A 22060-nucleotide genomic window follows, 5' to 3' on the forward strand; every position below is an offset into this window, starting at 1 on the left:
GAAGATACATGATTGACACAATATAACATGTATTTCACATTAAATATATATACACAAATTAGGCCACTGCCAATAGGAAACTGGTCCTTTAACACAATCACATTTTTGCCTCCATACGGTGCATCATTAAGAGCAGGTAGAACACCACACCAAGGCATCAGGTTAATAGTTTCACTGCAAAATAAACAGAATTAGTAGGCTATACTGCACTCAACAATGCCCTGACATGGCATTCAAGGTGAACAGTTCAAGGGACCAATACATTAATACAGTGGGTAACAATAAAATAATACACTACATTACATGCACGTAATCAAATAAACCATTCTGACCCGGGTGAGCAGAGTGAAGCGCACCTTAATGCTGAAATCTGCCTTTGTGCAGTGCACATAAATGTGCAACCTCATTACGCAGTGACACTCAAATCATTTAGCCTTATTTCACTTGAGGGAGCTTCCAAATGGCCCCTTACGGGTGTGTAACTCTGAGAGTGTACAAATGGATGGTTCCATTTGTACCCTTTCAGAGTTAGGGGGGTCCTTGAAATTCAAACGTTCGAGAACCACTGTGCTACACTAAATGGATCAGAGCCTTAATTAGTTGAAGTGCTAAGGCCTGTGAAGGAAGTAAGGAAGAGACACAATGTCCTGTACATAGAGCCTAGTTGGTGTCATTTTATGTTTAGTGTATGATGCCTTATCTTGTAGCAGTAACTTCTCTGTCTGCGTGTCGACCACACCATTAATGGAAGAGCTCCATGACACCATTTGCTGACAAATGTCATTTTTTTAATAACAATATATATGAGGTAATCTATAGGAAATTATGTGTGTTATGTTGGGTATGGTTTTATACTCCCATCGTCCAACAAAGTATAAAGAATCAAAGCAGACAGAAAAGTTCCCGCCTCACATTTTATAGTACCATAAAAATTAGCATTTCTTTATGTAACGTTTCAGCGGATTAAAGGAGAACGTTTTTCAACCGTATCTCCATATAATTGGTCCTCACTAATGCTCATTATGAGATGGCACCATTTCTGTCTACTCACTGTGTCTCAGAGGAGGGCTGTGGACAGTTCAGAAACCTGCCTAACAGTTTTATTAAGTGTAACGTTTTAACAAAGAAACGTAGTTTTAAAAATATCACTTACAGCACCTTTAAGTCTGATGTATTAAACTGCTGTATGACAGCATATAAATTATAGCCAGGTGGACATTATTTAGCCTGTAATTTGCTATTGTCACAGTTGTTTTCTAGTTAGATACTGCCAGTTACACAGCAAAAGCAGGAGTGTAAATTAACATGGACCCTTTATTGGTCAATTTGAACACGTTAAAGGTCCTTACACACCGGGGCGAATTCTTCATGCGAATAAATACTTTTTTTTAAAAAACCTTATAAAGTCAATGCAAGCGTCCACATCAGTTTCGCGAAGCGAAAAAGCGTCTTTTAATTATTCGGAACGAGTCCGAATTTTGCGTATATTCGCATATTCGCCGGTGTGTAAGGACCTTTAGAGTTAAATTAGCATCAGGATTTCACTTTGTACACGCCCATACTTTAGGCAGTCCAGAAGAGACTTTATATCATTATTCAAAACAAATGTAAATGAGAAAGGAGCGGTGTATTTTCTATCAAAAAGTTATTTTATTGCATTGTTTTGTAACGTGTGTGTTTTCACGAGTCCCAGAAGCTATAATGTAGTCTGTTGATGTTTTCTCATGCAGCCCTTTTCTGTGTGTGTGATAATGTAGATGCAATGCAGACATGCAAAAGTGTCACTTTTCAGCTACAGGCACCTTTTTGAACCCAAATAGGGCAATTGTGTGACACCTGACCCGAAAGAAAACAACATGTTGTCACCTTTTTCACCTCGGGGCTGTTTGCATGCCTGGCAATGCCCGACCTCAAAAAAAGATCATTTAAAAGACCTTTGTATGGTTTGTTTTTAGTAAAGAACGTTCTTCCATGCTCTGTTGGTGTCTTCAATCATTCAAATCACCAAAATTTGGGCTGAAGTGGGTAATGTTTGTTTTGTAATAATAATAACAATCTACAAGGTAACTAGTAACTAAAGTTTTCAAATAATTCTAGTGGAGTAAAAGTACAACATTTTCATCTGAGATGTAGTGGAGTAGAAGTAAATGTATACATTTTTAAATACTCCAGTAAAGTAGAAATTCCTAAAAGTTGTACTTAAGTACAGTACTTGAGTAAATGTACCTAGTTACTTTCCACCACTGCATTTGACAATGTCTGTGTTTGGAGAGAACGAGTACTTTTTGGCCGTCAGTTGATATCCATAATGAGTAAAATGTCCGGGGTGAATGTTGATCACCAAGGACGTTCACCCTGAACAAGGCATAGTCCCTCTGCACTCAGACCACACTCACCACTGTGAATCCCTCAAACAGAGGAATCTCCACTGCATCATTTCTGCTAGTGGGGGACTGAGTTCACGCTCTCCCCTTTATGAGTGTGTATGAAAGGAAGAAATGTGTTTCTCCTATGCTTCTCTTCTTACTAAAGCTTAGATGAGAACATGTTTCAACCATGTCTACTAAGTGCTGTAGAGATGATGTAGTATTCTGTTATCACAATTCATGAACCAATGCTTATTCATTCACTCCAGCTCATTTAGATGCTTTATTTGTGTCACTATGTGATGTGGGAGAAAGGCAGAGGTTCAGCAACCAACTCACCTACAGCTGAAAGAAACAAGCATGAACTGTTTTAACTTCAGCCACGTCTAAAATTATGGGTTTTACTGCTAGAGCCCCATTTTCTTATAAGTACATCTTATCAATAAGTGTGTTTGCAATGCTATTATTATTACGACTTATATAGCCTTTGATGGAGTTAAAACTATTATGTTTTGTGGACCAGATTGATATGATCTAGAAATATCAATCTAACCAGTCAAATGAATATAGTGATGTCTTTTTGGGCCTGTACTTCAGTCTTTTAAACATGCTTTTTGTAACTCTACTATACTTTCCCTACCACGGCCATGTAGCTGGCTCCATATTTGCTATCTGGTGCCGGCTCCATATGTTTCCAATCAGTAAAAACATGTCTTGGTCAACGCTTTGTGCTTTAATGTCAAATGGTGTGTTTAATGTCCTAATGACCTGTATCTCTGTACAATGACCGATATCTCTGCATGACCTGACATCGTCACTAATTCCCTTTGTCAGCTGTCATCCTGTCACAGATAAAACCGAGCACATGTCCCTATGATATCGAAGGAATGACTTGTTTATGGAACCGAGAATTGTACACAAGGACACCATAAGATGAACAACAACTTATTATTATGACAGCCAGACGCCTGTCCATCCTACGACTCCATCCTACGTCTGAGGGTCTTAAAGCCAATCATGAGGATGCACCTATGTCTGATGTCATTGAAGTTCAACTGTGTATAAATGCCATTGTTTGTCATTGGATCATTAGTGTGTGATTGTTATTCTTGTCTGTAACTTGTACTGTCCTCTTTTGCACGCTCAGCAATACAGAATTGTTTCATCTTTGGACTTACATCCGTCCTTGTCTGACTCTCATTTCTTTATGTCGACTGGTCAAATCTTGGGGTCTTAGAACGAAACCATCTCTTCATCTTTCTTGGGCTCAGCCCTATTTATAGGGTACCTTTTTAACCCTATCAGCCTTATTCACATTTAATAAGGTTAAGCATATTTTAAGGACTTTACAAGTGCCTTATCAACTGTTAATAGAATATAATAATTGTTTAAAAAAATCTCCATTTAAAAAAGCTGAGTCTCCATTGTGGTCCACTTTGAGACATAGAACAACACGTGACAAACAACCATAAAACAAAGATTAGTTAATGGTAAATGTTAATTAATGCGTATTTACAAGCACCTTAATTGTTGATGGTATTATTATCAACATTTATCCATATTTGTTTGGAGCTGTATTTGTAAAACTCTTGTCATGTATTAAATAACATGTATATATACGGTACAGTGATGAGTTGAAACAGAGAAGAATAGCACACGCTTAATGTAACTCCATTTATATACTTTTATTGATCAACATTTTGACAAGTGGTCTTCATCAGGGTGTGTAGACTGCTGTACAAACACTGACAGTGGTTTTGATGATGAAGGTTTTGAACAGTGGTTTTCATCAGGGTGTGTAGACTGCTGTACAAACACTGACAGTGGTTTTGAACAGATGAAGGTTTTGAACAGTGGTCTTCATCAGGGTGTGTAGACCCCCCACCATGACAAGCACTGGGAATTGTAGGAGTTATTTCTCTCTTTCTTAGGTAATATTTGACAATTTGGCCAACGTTTTACCATTTTTTTATGCAGAATGGTCAAAAGTAATTAGTTTGCAGATACACTTACAGTTTACTGCATGTTGATCTGTTTACCCCCCCCCCCCACCCCCCACTCCTAAAATGTAAAAAAAACATTTGGGGACCCCCCTGGGGGTCCCGACCCACAATTTGAGAACCAGTGAGGAAAACGGCACAAAACATGCCTGTGTGTGTGTGCCTGTACACCGCTTGACCTGGTGGTCCCAGCAGGTGGGCTGCAGGCCAAGCAGATCATGGTCCTCGTTGACACCACATTTAACCCTGTGTGTGCTGCTGACTTACTAATGACACACCTGCTACTGTGACTCTCCTCCCACATCAGCTCACATCACAGCTACACAGTTCTCACACTGATGTGTTGGACAGTTTTAGGTTTTTATCTTACAGGATGTGTTGAAGCTGAGAACTGATAACTCCTCTTTGCATTCCTTTGTGAGGCTGGTGCACTCCAACCTGAAACAAATGAATACAAGAGAGTGGAGAATAGAAAAGGATTATTTGTATATTCATGAAGAAAACTAAAGCTAAACACATTATTATAGTTATAACATATTAGAACTCAACATCACTATGAACTGATCTGACCACAGAGTCTACCAGGAGTGTGTGTGTGTGTGTGTGTGTGTGTGTGTGTGTGTGTGTGTGTGTGTGTGTGTGTGTGTGTGTGTGTGTGTGTGTGTGTGTGTGTGTGTGTGTGTGTGTGTGTGTGTGTGTGTGTGTGTGTGTGTGTGTGTGTGTGTGTGTGTGTGTGTGTGTGTGTGTGTGTGTGTGTGTGTGTGTGTGTGCTTGGATGTGAGAGAGAGGGAGAGAGAGAGAGAGACAAAGACTGACTGACTGACAGACAGACAGACAGACAGACAGACAGACAGACAGACAGACAGACAGACAGACAGACAGACAGACAGACAGACAGACAGACAGACAGACAGACAGACAGACAGACAGACAGACAGACAGACAGACAGACAGACAGACAGACAGACAGACAGAGCATAGGCGATTTTAGCCTCTGTCAGGAGGGGGGTAAGATTTTGTCATAGGGAGGGGGGGGGGGCTCTTTGTTAGATAAAATATATCCATGAATTCAAGTCTCCATGAGGTGACTATAATCGATAGCAAAACAGTCATTTTGGGGGTGAACTATCCCTTTAAGCCAATAAAACAATTAAACTAGCAGACAGTTGCAAAGTAAGCACGCACGCACGCACACAATCACACAATCACACACACACACACACACACACACACACACACACACACACACACACACACACACACACACACACACACACACACACACACACACACACACACACACACAGTGGTGGAAAGCAACAGAGTATGTACTCAAGTACTGTGCAATTCTGAGGTATTATTTTACTTTACTGGAGTATTTGTAATTGTCAATACTTTTGCTTCTACTCCACTACATCTCAGAAGCAAATATTGTAGTTTTAATTTACTACTATTACTACTACTATAATTATCACATTTTGATGGGGACCCCCTGGAACCCCCTCACTTTGAGAACTCTTGCATTATATAATGTGTTATGGTGGTACCGTGGTGGTCATGGAACAGGAAAAACTACTACATTTTCTGTTTGGTAAACATAGAATAAATACATAAATGAAGTCGGAACAATTTGGAAGGTGAAAATGTATTAGTTTAATTAGTTTGTGTATTTTTGGACTCATATCCATCACGTGATGTCAGTCAAATGACTGGACCAATCTGCAACATAGATTTACAAGCCAAAGAAAAGACACCAGGGAGAGAGACAGACAGGCTTGAAGAAAAAGACAGGACTTTGACAAACTTCAGGACTACTTACAGGAGAGACACCAGTTTACAATGTGGACTCTTCAGTCCAACACAGAGACGCTTAGCGCCTGCATCGTGTAGCTCGTTACCGTCCAGGTCCAGCATGGTCAGACTAGAGGAGCTGGAGCTGAGAACGGAGGCCAGATCGTCACAGCATCTCTCTGTGAGTCCACAGCTCCACAACCTGAATGGAGATGAACACAAGAAAATGTTAATCTGTCTTATTAACTGTCTTTGGTCAAGTCCTTTTTATTTGTATAAGACATTTAACCCATTAAGACCTGGAACGCATCTGTGTCATTTTTAGATTTGAGCTAAAAAGAATTATTTTACACTTAAACTATTCAAAAATAGCAGATCTACAAGCTCGTAGCGCGGCACCGAGTGCCGCGCTACGAGCTTGTAGATCTGCTATTTTTGAAAAATCGAGGAAATTTGTGCAAATCTTTGAATGTATTTTTAAAGCGAACATTTGTAACTCAAATCTTTGCTTCTGGGGGGGTCCCTGGAAAAAAATATTTTGAGATGGGGGTCCGCGGCTAAATACATATACATTTTGGGGGTCCTTGAAATTAAAAAGTTTTTTTTTCGCTTTATGAGCTTGTAGATCTGCCATTACATTTATTTTAATATTTGTATACATTCTGTGTGATGAGTACTTTCACTTTAAAGGGATAGTTCACCCCCAAAATGACTTTTTTTCCCTTTCGATTACACACCCCATGTAGACTTGAATTCATTGAGATATTTTTTTTTTTGTTGCATTCCTAAGCCAATAATTTGATGATCGGCGGCGGCTCCGGTAGGAGACTCAAAGTGTCAACATTGAGTCTCCTATTGGAAACATTAGCATCTTTCCACCGGTCATCAAATTATTGGCTTAGGAATGTGACAAAAACAAATAATCTCCACTAATTCAATGCTTCATGGGGTGTGCATGTAATTGATAGAAAATAAGTCCTCTTTTGGGTGACTACTTACATGAGCTCCACCAGTTTACAATGTGGACTCTTCAGTCCAACACAGAGACGCTTAGCGCCTGCATCGTGCAGCTCGTTACCGTCCAGGTTCAGGATGGTCAGACTAGAGGAGTTGGAGCTGAGAACGGAGGCCAGATCGTCACAGCATCTCTCTGTGAGTCCACATTTCCACAACCTGAATGGAGATGAACACATGAAAATGTTAATCTGTCTTATTAACTGTCTTTGGTCAAGTCCTTTTTTTTATAACACATTTAACCCATTAAGACCTGGGACGCATCTGTGTCATTTTTAGATTTGAGCTAAAAAGCCTTATTTTACGCTTTGGCTATTCAAAAATAGCAGATCTACAAGCTCATAGCGCGGCACCGAGTGCCGCGCTACGAGCTTGTAGATCTGCTATTTTTGAAAAATCGAGAACATTTGTGCAAATCTTTGAATATATTTTTAAAGCGAACATTTGTAACTCAAATCTTTACTTCTGGGGGGGTCCCTTGATCAAAATATTTTAAGATGGGGGTCCGCGGCTAAATACATATACATTTTGGGGGTCCTTGAAATTAAAAATTTTTTTCGCTTTATGAGCTTGTAGATCTGCCATTACATTTATTTTAATATTTGTATACATTCTGTGTGATGAGTACTTTCACTTTAAAGGGATAGTTCACCCCCAAAATGACTTTTTTTCCCTTTCGATTACACACCCCATGTAGACTTGAATTCATTGAGATTTTTTGGTTTTTGTTGCATTCCTGAGCCAATAATTTGATGATCGTCGGCGGCTCCGGTAGGAGACTCAAAGTGTCAACATTGAGTCTCCTATTGGAAACATTAGCATCTTTCCACCGGTCATCAAATTATTGGCTTAGGAATGTGACAAAAACAAATAATCTCCACTAATTCAATGCTTCATGGGGTGTGCATGTAATTGATAGAAAATAAGTCCTCTTTTGGGTGAACTATCCCTTTAAGTATTTCCACCATGGCATGCATGCATGCACAGAAACACAGAAACACAGAAACACACACACACACACACACACACACACACACACACACACACACACACACACACACACACACACACACACACACACACACACACACACACACACAACACACACACACACACACACACACACACACACACACACACACACACACACACACACACACACACACACACACACACACTTAACTGACCAAAGGCCTGGGAAAATAAGATGTTCTTCTTTTAACCACATTAACCCAGGAGTCCATATTTTTGTCACATGAAAATGCTCAATGGCCGCAGACCTCCATCTGAAAATATGTTGTGCCATGGACCCCCATACACCATTTATGTTGTTAAAGTTGCAACATGTTGTGAGCTTGTAGATTTCAAATAGCCGATATAGAGTTAAAGTGGTTGAACAGTTGTTGGTGCTATTATTATCACATTTTGATGCGGACCCCCTTGAACTACCGCAAGGGGTCCCCGGACCCCACTTTGAAAACTCTTGCATTATATAATGTGTCATGGTGGTACCGTGGTGGTCATGGAACAGGGAAAACTACTACATTTTCAGTTTGGTAAACATAAAATAAATACATAAATGTAGTCGGAACAATTTGGAAGGTGAAAATGTATTAGTTTAATTAGTTTGTGTATTTTTGGACTCATTATCCATCACGTGATGTCAGTCAATTTGACTGGACCAATCTGCAACATAGATTTACAAGCCAAAGAAAAGACACCAGGGAGAGAGACAGACAGGCTTGAAGAAAAAGACAGGACTTTGACAAACTTGAGGACTACTTACTTGAGCTCCACCAGTTTACAATGTGGACTCTTCAGTCCAACACAGAGACGCTTAGCGCCTGCATCGTGCAGCTCGTTAAGAGACAGGTTCAGGATGGTCAGACTAGAGGAGCTGGAGCTGAGAACGGAGGCCAGATCGTCACAGCATCTCTCTGTGAGTCCACATTGCTGCAACCTGAATGGAGATGAACACATGAAAATGTTAATCTGTCTTATTAACTGTCAAGTCCTTTTTTGTATAAGACATTTAACCCATTAAGATATGGGGCGCTTCTGTGTCATTTTTTGATTTGAGCTAAAAAGCATTATTTGACACTTTGGCTATTCAAAAATAGCAGATCTACAAGCTCGTAGCGCGGCACCGAGTGCCGCGCCACGAGCTTGTAGATCTGCTATTTTTGAAAAATAGAGGAAATTTTTGAAAATCTTTGAATATATTTTTAAAGCGAACATTTGTAACTCAAATCTTTGCTTCTGGGGGGGGTCCCTGGAACAAAATATTTTGAGATGGGGTCTGCGGCTAAATACATATACTATATAGAAGGTCTACACACTGTAACAATAGTAAAATGTGTGCAGTGATGCTGTAAATAATATCACTGATGTAGTGGATGATAGTCAGTCAAGTCATTGAGATTGAAACATTGAGATTTCCCTCTAAAATATGATGCAGTTTATCTCTTTCCAAGCTTTGCTGTTGTAGGTGTTGAGTGGCATATCAAACAATCTCCAAAGTCCTCGGTATACTAACGTAGTGAGCGTAAGAGTCAGATCACCTGGCTCAAGGGCCATTTTTCTAACAGTGAATAATTAAGTCCTTTTCCATTGCAGGAAGGGACATTGAGTGGAAAATGTGAAAGTTGAATTAATAATAAATTGCCTAAAATAAAAAAGGTATTTGTATTTGAGGTGACAGAGCACCTTCTAGATTTCCCGGAGCGCAGCAGGCAGGTTAGTCGTCAACATGTAACGTTGCTTGGTTGATGTAAAATATTGACAGATGTTCAAATCTGTCCCAAATCATCATCTGTTTGTTGTGATGGGCCATAATACTAATAGTACAACAACTAAGGCTAGTATTAATAATATGTATGAAAACAATAATTGATACAGTAGCTAAAACATAATAATGTAATAATATGTACATAGGCTGCACATAAACCAAGGTCTTGCTGTAATTTTGTTGCATTTATAATGACCATGAAGTGTTTTGTGTTTAATATATTAAAGGGATATTTCACTTTCAAAAAAAAAATGGGTCATTTTATCGTCTACTCAGGCTTTTGTGAGCCCCCCAGACCGTTTTTAAGTTGCTTGATTCAGTATTTAAATATTTGATATTCATTTTATCAGACATGACCCCTTCCTATACAAACCCATTGTAACTTCAAACTCCATTTTTAACATGTTAGATTCATCAACACCCATCCTTGGTTCTGGTGACTCACCCTGGCCTCCTAATATGCGAGGGGGCCGTGATTTTTCGATTACTTTTTTCATTTATTATTATTAATTTTTTTTGGAAAATGAAAAACAAATTATACATTACAATAAAAACATTCATTAATATAAATGAAAAAAGTAATCTAAAAAACACGGCCCCCTCACGTATTAGGAGGGCAGGGTGAGTCACCAGAACCAAGGACGGGTGTTTTTGATGAATCTAACAGGTTAAAAATGGAGTTTGAAGTTATAATGGGTTTGTATAGGAAGGGGGCGTGTCTGATAAAATGATTATCAAATATCTAAATACTAAATCAAGCAACTTAAAAACGGTCTGGGGGGCTCACAAAAGCCTGAGTAGACGATAAAATGACCAACGTTTTTTAGAAAGTGAAATATCCCTTTAAGTCAAAATAATCATCTATAACCCAAACAGATAACAGAACTACATTAAAGCAAGTCAAAATGTATACAATTACTGAAGGGCTTTAGAATGATTTTGACTGTTCTAATGTGTTGATATTGACATGACTACTAACTGAGCCTTTTTGCAGTTCCTCAAAGCTGGGATCAGTCTCCGACGCCCCTCCAAGGATGTGTTGAATGTGCTCAGCTTCAACTCATCCAGAACCTCCTCTGACATCTGCAGCATGTAGGCCAGAGCTGAACACTGGATCTCAGAGAGTTTCTCCCCCCTCTTGCTCTCTGACTTCATGTATGTTTGGATGTCCTGATATACTGACTGGTCCTTCATCTCCATCAGACAGTGGAAGATGTTGATACATCTGTCAGGAGAGGCATCAGTGTTCATCTCCTTCAGGTTCTGGATGACTTTCTGGACGCTCTCTGGACTTTTCTCTGTCTGACCCAGCACTCTTTCCAACAGACGCTGATTGGACTCCAGTGAGAGGCCATGAAGGAAACGCACAACGAGGTCCAGGTGGCCGTTTTCACTCTCCAGGGCTTTGAGCATGGCTTTCTTCAGAAAGTAATCCAGGGTCCATTTAGGTTTCAGGAATATCTTCCAGTCCAGGAATTTATGTAATTCATTCATCTTCCTCTTTCTGAAACAGTGGAACAGGTAAACTGCAGCTAGAAACTCCTGAATGCTCAGATGAACAAAGCAGTAGACGGGTTCTTCGTTGAAGCAATCACTGTCTTTTTTGAAGATCTCTGTGCACAAGGCTGAGTACTGTGGGGCTTCTTTAACATCAAGACCACATTTTTTCAGATCTGTTTGGTAGAAGATGAGGTTTCCTGTCTCCAGATGTTCAAATGCTAGTCTGGCCAGCTTCAGAAGAACAGTTCTATCAGCCTGTGTCTCATACTTCTCCCCATCCCTCCTTGCCTGATCTAACAGGAAGTGGCAGTACATCTCAGTCGGGGTGTTGGGCACCTCAGTTGGGGTGTTGGGCACCTCAGTCGGGGTGTTGGGCACCTCAGTCGGGGTGTTGGGCAGCTCTCCTGTCTCGTCTGTCTTCAATATCTTCTGCAGAACTGTGGCAGTGATCGAACAGAAGACTGGGACTTCACACATGATGTGTATGCTCTTTGATGCAGTGATGTGTGAGATGATTCTCTTGGCCTGGTTCTCATCACTGAATCTCTTCATGATGTACTCCTTCTTCTTGTCATCACTGAACCCTTTCACCTCTGTCACTATGTCAACAAAGCGAGAAGGGATCTGTTTGGCCGCTGCAGGGCGTGTGGTTATCCAGATGTGAGCACAGCGAAGCAGCTCCCCTTTCATCAGGTTTACCAATAGGACCTCCAGTGAGGTGAGACCAGAGCAGTCATGGTCAGTATTGAAGTCTAGTATCAGCCGACTTTCGTCTAATCCTTCGAGGATGAACAAAAGTTTGAAGGGACTCTTGTCGTAACTAGAGATTCCTGACTCTTGCAGTGTTGTGAAGATGTAATCAAGAGCCTCTTCCGGGATGCATGTGGCTGCGCTGATGCATTTGTGAATTAGCTGTGCCAAACTAAACCTTTTTCCTTGCAGCAAATTTAGCCGGCGGAAGTGGAGCACAAATATGAGATGGGGATGTTGCATTTCTGTCGTTGCCCAGTCAGAGATAAACTTGTGCACAAGAAAGGTTTTGCCAACTCCTGCGATACCAATGGACATCACTGTTCTTATGTGAATGTTTTGTCCAGAGGGTGATTTAAAGATTTCACTGACTTTGATCTCCTGGCCTGCTTTCTTCATCCCCATCTGTGTGACCTCATGCTCACTGCTGACCTCTGTGCTCTCAACTTGTATGACGCTGACATATGTGTAGTTTCCTACAAATTCCTGCTTGTCCCTCACTTGGACTGTCCCTGCAGGTACACACGCAAAGGGGTCCTCAACATTTGTTTTGAACTTTTTTTGGTAGAATGAAATCCGTTGTTGTTCACGCCCTTGTGTTTTCACCAGCAAATCTGTAAGAAACAATACAATTCCTTTTGTTATTGATAGACATTATAGAAATGTTTATTTTAAGGTCATGAATAACAAAACAAACTCCAACGCCTGTTATTTTGAATTGTGTGTGTGTGTGTGTGTGTGTGTGTGTGTGTGTGTGTGTGTGTGTGTGTGTGTGTGTGTGTGTGTGTGTGTGTGTGTGTGTGTGTGTGTGTGTGTGTGTGTGTGTGTGTGTGTGTGTGTGTGTCCGTGCAGAAAGTGAGTGAATCTATGGGTCCCTGAATGTATCCTGTTGAAATAAATGGATGAATGTTTACCATCGTTTGGACTCTGAGAGGAAGCTGCACTGCTCCCTGGAGTATCTGGAACATTACTGACATCTAGGATTACAGGATCACACACACACACACACACACACACACACACACACACACACACACACACACACACACACACACACACACACACACACACACACACACACACACGATACACATTACGATGCATGTTTGACGATACGATACAAGGGCGATATTGCCGCATTTAGAGCGATATAATAGGATTAAGTGAGTAATTTAGCCAAAACTTATTTGAAATAAATATCTGGATAAAGCAGCATTTGTGTTGCTGATAAGATTTTTTATACTGCTTAATGATCTTCATCTTAATATCTTAATAGCAGTCTTTATCAATACTGCTATTGATCCTTTTCTATTATTTGATTTAAAGATAAGACAACAATAAAGTTTCAACATGACTTTATTGCTTTTATAAATGAATGACATTTAAATCAGGGCCTCCGGCAGCAGTGCTGCAATATTTGCCACTGAGTTATTAGAGCCTGTCTGCCTGTCTCAGGGAAGAAATCAAATGTTGACCTTCAGGCATTTGTTAACCAGTCGTGTCAAACCAGACACATGATCTACATGTTTCAACAAAAAGCTGGGAGACCAAATACAACCACCCTAATTGTATATGTTATGTTATGTTGTATTAACATACTCTACCATAAAGATTGGGCTAACTAACATTGCAATCACTAAAAAAGTTACAACTTTACATACAATTCATTGCAAGGAATGTGAAAGCAAGTGACACATTTTGTCATTTGGTAAAATGTGTTTCAATCTATTACATTTAAATCTATTCCTTTCCATCATTTTAAAGCTGTGAATAAAGAGTTTATTACAATTCTCCATCATGCTAAAGATGCTATTAGACTTTCTTACTCCCTCCCATCCTGTCAAAGATTTGAATAAACATGCTTATACTGCTTTCCTAGAGCAGTGGTTCTCAACCTGTGGGTCGGGACCACCAGCGAGGTCCCCGGATGATTTTTTTGGGGGGGGTCCCTACATGACAGTAAAGTAACAATTTAAGGACAGCTAAGACCTTTTTAATACCTAAAAAATAAAATGAAATGAGAACAGACCATTACTGCATCAAAGGTAATCAACGAACTATACTATCAAAACTGGTCAAACATTGATCAAATTGTCAAATAATATAAGAAAGATATTTTTTGGAAAATAGCTGATAAGCTGATAAGCATGGCGAGGCGTTTTGAGCTTGTAAATCGGCAATTTTCTCAATATGTATCTGTGGAACCGAGTCAAACGAAATCTAATGCCTCGACTACGTGCTTGCGGGGGTGGGGGGTCCCCCAGTTCAAATATGATTATTTTAGGGGTCTCCAGTTCAAATGTAATTATTTGGGGGCGTCACCAGTTCGAATATGATTATTTTGGGGGGTCCCCAGTTCATGTTTAATTATTTTGGGGGGGTCCCCAGTTCAAATATAATTCATTTGGGGGGTTGCAGCCTGAAAAGATTGAGAACCACTGATCTAGAGTATTTGCAGTTAAACAAATCAATCAATGTATAAGATCATTCTCATCAGTAAAACATCTCGACCCAGATTATTTCATAACTCACCAGAGGCTTGATTGCTAGCTGAGTCTTCTGATGGAAGTACAGGTCCTGCATAAGGAGAAGAGGATTATGAAATTGTCTCTGTGAGTTGAAATGACATTCATTGCATGTGATTTGTGTCTGACGAAAATGACATTCATATCGTTCCAGTAGAAATACCATATTCATTTGATAACAAATGCATGTTGGCCCCTGGAGCAGTTGACCAGACCATATTGAAACATGACCTCAGAATGAGGTACTTTGGATTAGTTTTCTTTCATGACAATACTTTGTATTAAATGTTTGTACATTTACATTATAATGTACAGTAGGCTATGTTGATTATAGATGTGTCTAGTAATGCAAAGATAGGAGCTGAAGAAGGCTGTCTTGGCTGAAACAAGTCCACCCTATGATACTTATAATGTTGTTGCGTGTGCTGGCCCTTGTTCTTTTAAACTGTCATTAGTATGTGTTAGTAGCCTATGTGTTGATATAATCAATGATTTATATTGCTAAGCTCTTTTAGATTGATGCAAGTCACACTAGAAGTAGTAGTTGCTGTTTACTTAGCAGTGTAGTTGGATCGTTCAATTTAAAATTGATGCATCGATGCAAGATAAATTGTTTCCATCTATTACATTTAAATGTATTACTTTCAATCTTGTTAAAGCTGTGAATAAAGGCTGTGTTACCATTCTCCATCATGCTAAAGATGCAAATAGATTTTCTTACTCCCTCCCATCCTGTCAAAGATTTGAATAAACGTGCTTATACTGCTTTCAAGAGTAGTGGTTCTCAAACTGTGGGCCGGGACCACCAGGGAGGTCCCCACATGATTTTTGGGGGGGTTCCTACATGACAGTAAAGTAACAATTTAAGGACTGTTAAGACCTTTTAAATACCTAAAAAATAAAATGAAATGAAAAAAAGACCATTACTTCATCAAAAGTAATTAACAAACTATACTATAAAAACTGGTCAAACATTGGCCAAATTGTAAAATAATATAAGAAAAACTTTTTAAAAAAAAAAGCTGATAAGTGTGGCGAGGCGTTGTGAGCTTGTAAATCGGCTATTTTCACAATATTTATCTGTGGAACCGAGTCAAACTAAATGTAATGCCTCGACTACTACAATTCCAATTGCTTGTCGGGGTGGGGGGTCCCCAGTTCAAATATGATTATTTTAGGGGTCTCCAGTTCAAATATAATTATTTTGGGGCATCCCCAGTTCAAATATGATTATTTTGGGGGGTCCCCAGTTCATATTTAATTATTTTGGGGCGGGTCCCCAGTTCAAATATAATTAATTTAGGGGGTTGCAGCCTGAAAAGGTTGAGAACCACTGATCTAGAGTATTTGCAGTTAAAAAAATAAATCAATGTATAAGATCATTCTCATCAGTAAAATATCTCTGCCCAGATTCTTTCATAACTCACCAGAGGCTTGATTGCTAGCTGAGTCTTCTGATGGAAGTACAGGTCCTGCATAAGGAGAGGAGGATTATGAAGTTGTTTCTCTGAGTGGACATATGTTCATATCTTTCCAGTAGAAATACCACATTTACTTGATAACAAATGCATGTTGGCCCCTGGAGCAGTTGACCAGACCATATTGAAACATTACTTCACAATGATGTATTTTGGATTAGTTTTCTTTCATGACAATACTTCGTATTAAATGTTTATTATACAGTATGTACATTTACATTATAATGTATAGTAGGCTATGTTGTTTAGAAATATTGATATGATGAATTATAGATGTGTCTACGCAAAGATAGGAGCTGAAGAAGGCTGTCTTGGTGAAACACATCCACCCAATGATACTTATAATGTTGTTGCGTGTGCTGGCCCTTGTTCTTTTAAACTAAAGTGAAGTGGAGAAAAACAATCTATTGACATTTGATCTTACCACAACTATCCAACATGTGGGGTTGGTGTTGTTTAAGGGCATCGTAAAATGCTGCTTTGACACGTGTTCCCCCTGGATCTAGCACAGTTGTATACAGTTTCCTCATTTGGTCCTGTCTCGTCTTCTCTGCTTGAATCCCAGTATACAGCTCAGGATGGACCATGATTGGACCTAGACTGTCTACTATAGGCATCACTGTGACAACCTTTTGAATAAAATCTGCCCTGTGCTGTTTCACAACATGTGCTGTTTGAAACAGAAAAATAAAGTGGTTAATTGGCGGTACATTTATCAGAGAAAATGACATCATTATAACGATGAATGAAAAATAAAGCTCTGCATCTCTACATCCCCACATACATAAAGCGTTACAACTGGGGGCATTTATATATTTGCAATAAGATATTAAGGATATACACTCAAAGGTAGCACAAGTAAACACCATACTCAATGGTCAAGTCAAGCATTGAACTATATTACATATTGACAAAAAAGCTCACCTTTTGCTTCATCCATTTTTTCTGAAGTCAAGTCGACACCAGCATCCTGTTGTACACAAAGTGTTGTACATAACAGTCCTTTTATTATATCATATCATTACTGAACGCTATTAAGCAATGTTATTACACTGGTTAAATGCTTGATTGTGATTGGTCAATCACTGAATTCAGTGGTCTGTTATGTTTAAATAATGACCGCTGCTATCAATAACAAACCACTGCTATGGACAGGGCCTGAGCTACTGGTTCATATCAGCCCATGGTGATTTTTGCCATATCCAACATGGTCGCGCTAAGTAGTTAAACACAATGCAATTTACTGCTAAACAGTATACTGAAGAATGATTATGAAAATGTTTGAGGAGAGAAATAAACAATGCAGTACCAGAATGTTGATTAATGTTTGATTAACACTTACTACCGGAGTTTTTTGAGCCAACCGTGTGGCACTGGATACGCCTAGCATATTCAAATAGACTACTTTCATACTGTAAGTAATTAAATCCTTTCAAATCAGTAAAATAATTTTCTTGGTATGTTTTGGTCAAATAATGAATTGCTTTATTAAGCAGCCATGTAATAAGTAGTAATTGACAGTGAGCCGGTCATTGTTGAGAAATAAACCCCCCCCCCAGGGTGATAAAGACCCCTCCGCTTTGCATCAGGGTCTTTCACCCTGTCCGGTATATTTCTCAACAATGGCTAGCTCACTTAGCCTGGTAAACCCTCCCTCCGGAAATCTCATTTCCATTTGATTCCAGGAGTGAGTCTGGCCTGATGGCTTGTATGTGCGTTTCTAGCGCATTACCAAAAAAACAAGCCTATCAGCGTCGTCGCACATTGTTCTGTGATTGACAGCGACAGTTGGCCAATCAGGTGGCGAGTTCGAGTGAGCCCGAATGGCACCGAGTGCAGCCTGAATGCAGCCGGCAAAACACGAACGGCAGTCATCTTTTCTGTCCACTATTTTCTCCGCAGTTTTTTTACTTCAAAAAGCTCTCAAACTTCTATTTTGAGGCACGGAATTTACTTACAAGATATCGTTTGGATAGAATTTAGTTGTTTAACTTCATATATGTGGTCAATTAATCATGACAGAGCCTATTTAAAAATAAAAATTTAGAGAACCGGTAGGGGCGGGCAGTGACACGCACGATCCGAATAATGCAACCCATTTTGGGCATGGCCGTCTCAAAAGGTAGGAAAAATCGCTCAAACTTACCATTGTGTTGCTCAATCAAACCACCAACCACCAACGACCCTGCTTCACCAGATCAGCAACTTGTCTTTTCTGTCATGTCAAGTCTGAAATGGAAATAAAAATAAAACCACATTGTCAGGGAGAGATAATAGAAACAATGGTGATAAAGACTAGGAACTAGTCCCCCCCCCCCCCCTCCTTTGCCCAATTGGAGTAAGATTGGTTTCAGCGCTATTTGGAATGACCCTCTACCATAGTGCCGTGTAGCAGCCAGAACTCTAGGGGCCCTATCTTGCACGCCTTACCCCTTGTGCCTAAACTTTTTGGGCATCTTTTACTATTTGATAAACATTTTAAAATAGTGAAAATGAGCTGGTAGATCGGCTGTGAGGGCTGTGTAGCAGCCAGAACTACAGTATACAGTGCTACACACTGTCCAGAGTGATGTTTGGAGCTTGTACATTATTTTCCCTTTACTTAATTGATCAACTTAAAAAAAAAAAAAAAGAAAATACTCTTGCTCAAAGGCTCAGCAAGAGTCAGCATGTATATCTGTACTCTAGAACACTGGTTCTCAACCTGTGGGTTGGGACCAGGGGGGTCCCCAAATTATTTTGGTGGGTCCCCAGATGATTAGCTTAATGTGCAACATTGTTTTCTCACTCAACAGTAAACAAACCAAGATACAATATAAGTGTATACAGGGTATCTGCATATTTATAAAGTGACAATTTAAGGACTTTTAACACCTTTTAATACCAAATTGGACACATTTCAATCATTACGTAAGAACGAGGGAAATATTGTGAAAATAGCAGATCTACATGCTCACAATATATATATGCTCTACAGGGGCGCAGCCATGGGTGGGCCTGGGTGGGCCGTGGCCCACCCACATAGAGAGCTGGCCCACCCAATCGATTTGGCAAAAAAAATCTAATAATATCATTTTTTATTTTTTTATAATTAATTTTTGGATTAAAAAAAATCGGTAAAATCAGGCAAAAATAAGAATTAAATAACATAACCCTAACCCAACCCTAACCCTAACCCTAAAACCGACATAAAGTAACAAAAAAACGCCCAATATAACCACAATAACCACAAATTTCCGCGCTCGCGCACAAAGCGCGCGCACGGGTCGGGGCACATGCATGCATGCGTGCCCACCCGCTCCTGCTCAGGCCCAGCCTATACTAGCGTTCTGGCTGCGCCACTGCTGCTCTAGAACAAGGGACCCTGAAGTGGAAAATTACAACTGTTCTTAGAAAAGACGATAAAACAGGAATACAACTTTCAGATCACATGATCTTTGCTTCTAGTGTAGCTTTCTGTGTGTGTGTGTGTGTGTGTGTGTGTGTGTGTGTGCGTGCGTGCGTGCGTGCGTGCGTGCGTGCGTGCGTGCGTGCGTGCGTGCGTGCGTGCGTTCATTGGCTGAAGGGGTTGTCAGTCAACGGTATTACTCCCGCCCAACTCCAGCCCACAGCCCATATTGCAGAATGGGCGATCAGGCCAGACTCACTCCTGGAATCAAATGGAAATGAGATTTCCGGAGGGAGGGTTTACCAGGCTATGGCTCACTATCAATTATCCCTTGTTTATGTCTTGTATGGTATGGTAGGAAAAATCGCTCAAACTTACCATTGTGTTGCTCAATCAAACGACCAACCACCAACGACCCTGCTTCACCAGATCAGCAACTTTTCTTTTCTGTCATGTCAAGTCTGAAATGGAAATAAAAATAAAACCACTTTGTCAGGGAGAGAAAATAGAAACAATGGTGATAAAGACTAGGAACTAGTGGTCCCCCGCCCCCCCCCTCGGTTAAGGATGTTGAGAACGAAGGAATGATGGAAAAAAGAAAATAAGTAAAAACCTCTGTCTACGTTATTCATATAAATATTTTACGCGTGGGGCGCAAACAAACAAATGTCTGATTTCTTTGGTGGGCCCAAATCAATTAAGAAAAGCACAGAAGCAACTAGCGTTGATACATCGCCACCTGAATGTGTAAAGTAGTGTAAAGAGTTGTTGACATGAGGGAATTACCATGACCCCAGAGCTCAAGATCACATTTGGAATAGTGTAAGGTAAAAAGGTAATAGCTCATTTATTTGGTTAAAAGCTCTATTGTACTGGAATGTGTATTACCCTGGCTGGCTTGGGTTTTGTAAAGAAGAAATTGCTCTCGACTTGTTGTGTATATTAAACACAACATGTTTTGCGCTGTGCCAGACTGTTTATGTCCTGATGGGCTGCCATGCTATAGTCTACTGTATTGTGTTCTGGCCGCTGTGCCAACTGCTAATGCTTTAGTTTACTGCAACTGTATTGTGTTCTGACAGGCCGCTGTGCCTTTCAACTGCCAAACTGTAATATGTTTTGAACTTTTGATAGTCGGTGACTTGCCATACTGTATAGCCTATTTGTTCTGATGGGTCTCTGTGCCGTATAGCCTGCTGGCCACTGTGTGTGCGCAAATCCTATTGTGTTTAGGCTATTTGATAATACATTGCAACCTGAGCACACGACAATTCTGCAATTAATTCTAAAAAGATTTCTGTTAATAGAATTGCTGTATCAGCTAAGCCTGGCAGCCAAAGCAGTCTGTTGTTAGTAAAACAACGCCATAGTAGTGTGTTTTATGTGACGGTATTGCCAGAGTCGCTGTCTGCGGTGCTGTAGGAAAAACGTTTCCCCCTGCGCACATCGAACACTGTGAGCACTGCAAGTACATCATACTAAATAAACTTACATTTAGCACTAACCCTGAATAAAACCAGTCTCCGTCTCCGTCTGCAAAGTACATAAGCCAATAAGACAATTAACCACAAGCAGACAGTCACAAAAGTATACTATACAAACAATGTACTGTGACACATAATGCATATTTCCATCTCACAGCTTACATGTCCTTAACGCACATGTCAGAGGTGTTCGACAGGCCTAAATGGCAGGATTTCAAAATAATATATTTAGCAAATATTGCAATATGCAATAATGCACAATAAACCATAGAAACACAATAGATTGAACTTGAGTGAAAGAAGACCATGCAATTAACAGGATAGGAATCGAACCATTGACGTTCCAGGCTGCCACTGTACTCTTTGAGCTATATGGCCACACTGTTGGCGTCTGTTGATGAGCATAAAGTCTTTCCTTCTGTCATGAACCAAGCCCCTGTTTCACTAACACTACTCTAGATCAGTGGTTCACAACCATGTAGCTCGAGACCCATAAGAGAAATTTGATATCTCCCCGGGACTCAAACTTCTGAAAATAGCTGATCTACAAGCTCATAACGCTTTGCGATACGAAAGGTTGTGAGCTTGTAGATCGGCTATTTTCACAAGGACGTATGACATACATTGAAAATAAATACTCACAAAGTAGCATTTCATGTTTTTGAATGATTGCTATAGCCCCCCCCCCCCCCCCCTCCTTTGCCCAATTGGAGTAAGATTGGTTTCAGCGCGATTTGGAATGACCCTCTACCATAGTGCCGTGTAGCAGCCAGAACTCTACGGGCCCTATCTTGCACGCCTTACCCTTTGTGCCTAAACTTTTTGGGCATCTTTTACTATTTGATAAAGATTTTAAAATAGTGAAAATGAGCTGGTAGATCGGCTGTGAGGGCTGTGTAGCAGCCAGAACGTATAGATGTGAGGGCTGTGTAGCAGCCAGAACTCTAGATGTGAGGGCTGTGTAGCAGCCAGAACT

At 40.1% G+C, this 22060-nt stretch overlaps 1 protein-coding gene across 1 annotated transcript in view; it reads right to left on the minus strand.

The window, feature by feature from the left end:
• Positions 1 to 4480: 4480 nt before the first annotated feature.
• The window catches only part of LOC308087214 (NACHT, LRR and PYD domains-containing protein 3-like), a 126955-nt gene continuing 109375 nt past the window's right edge, over positions 4481 to 22060 (minus strand). Inside the window, exons 7-10 of the mRNA XM_080430928.1 lie at positions 8958 to 9131; positions 7157 to 7330; positions 6186 to 6359; positions 4481 to 4804 (exon numbers count right to left, since the gene is read on the minus strand). Coding sequence (XP_080287054.1) covers positions 4720 to 4804; positions 6186 to 6359; positions 7157 to 7330; positions 8958 to 9131 — 607 coding nt within the window. The 3' untranslated portion in view covers positions 4481 to 4719. The remainder of the gene's footprint in view (positions 4805 to 6185; positions 6360 to 7156; positions 7331 to 8957; positions 9132 to 22060) is intronic.

Source organism: Gymnoscopelus braueri (assembly GCF_963280865.1).
Source record: "Gymnoscopelus braueri genome assembly, chromosome: 6".
Taxonomy (NCBI): domain Eukaryota; kingdom Metazoa; phylum Chordata; class Actinopteri; order Myctophiformes; family Myctophidae; genus Gymnoscopelus; species Gymnoscopelus braueri.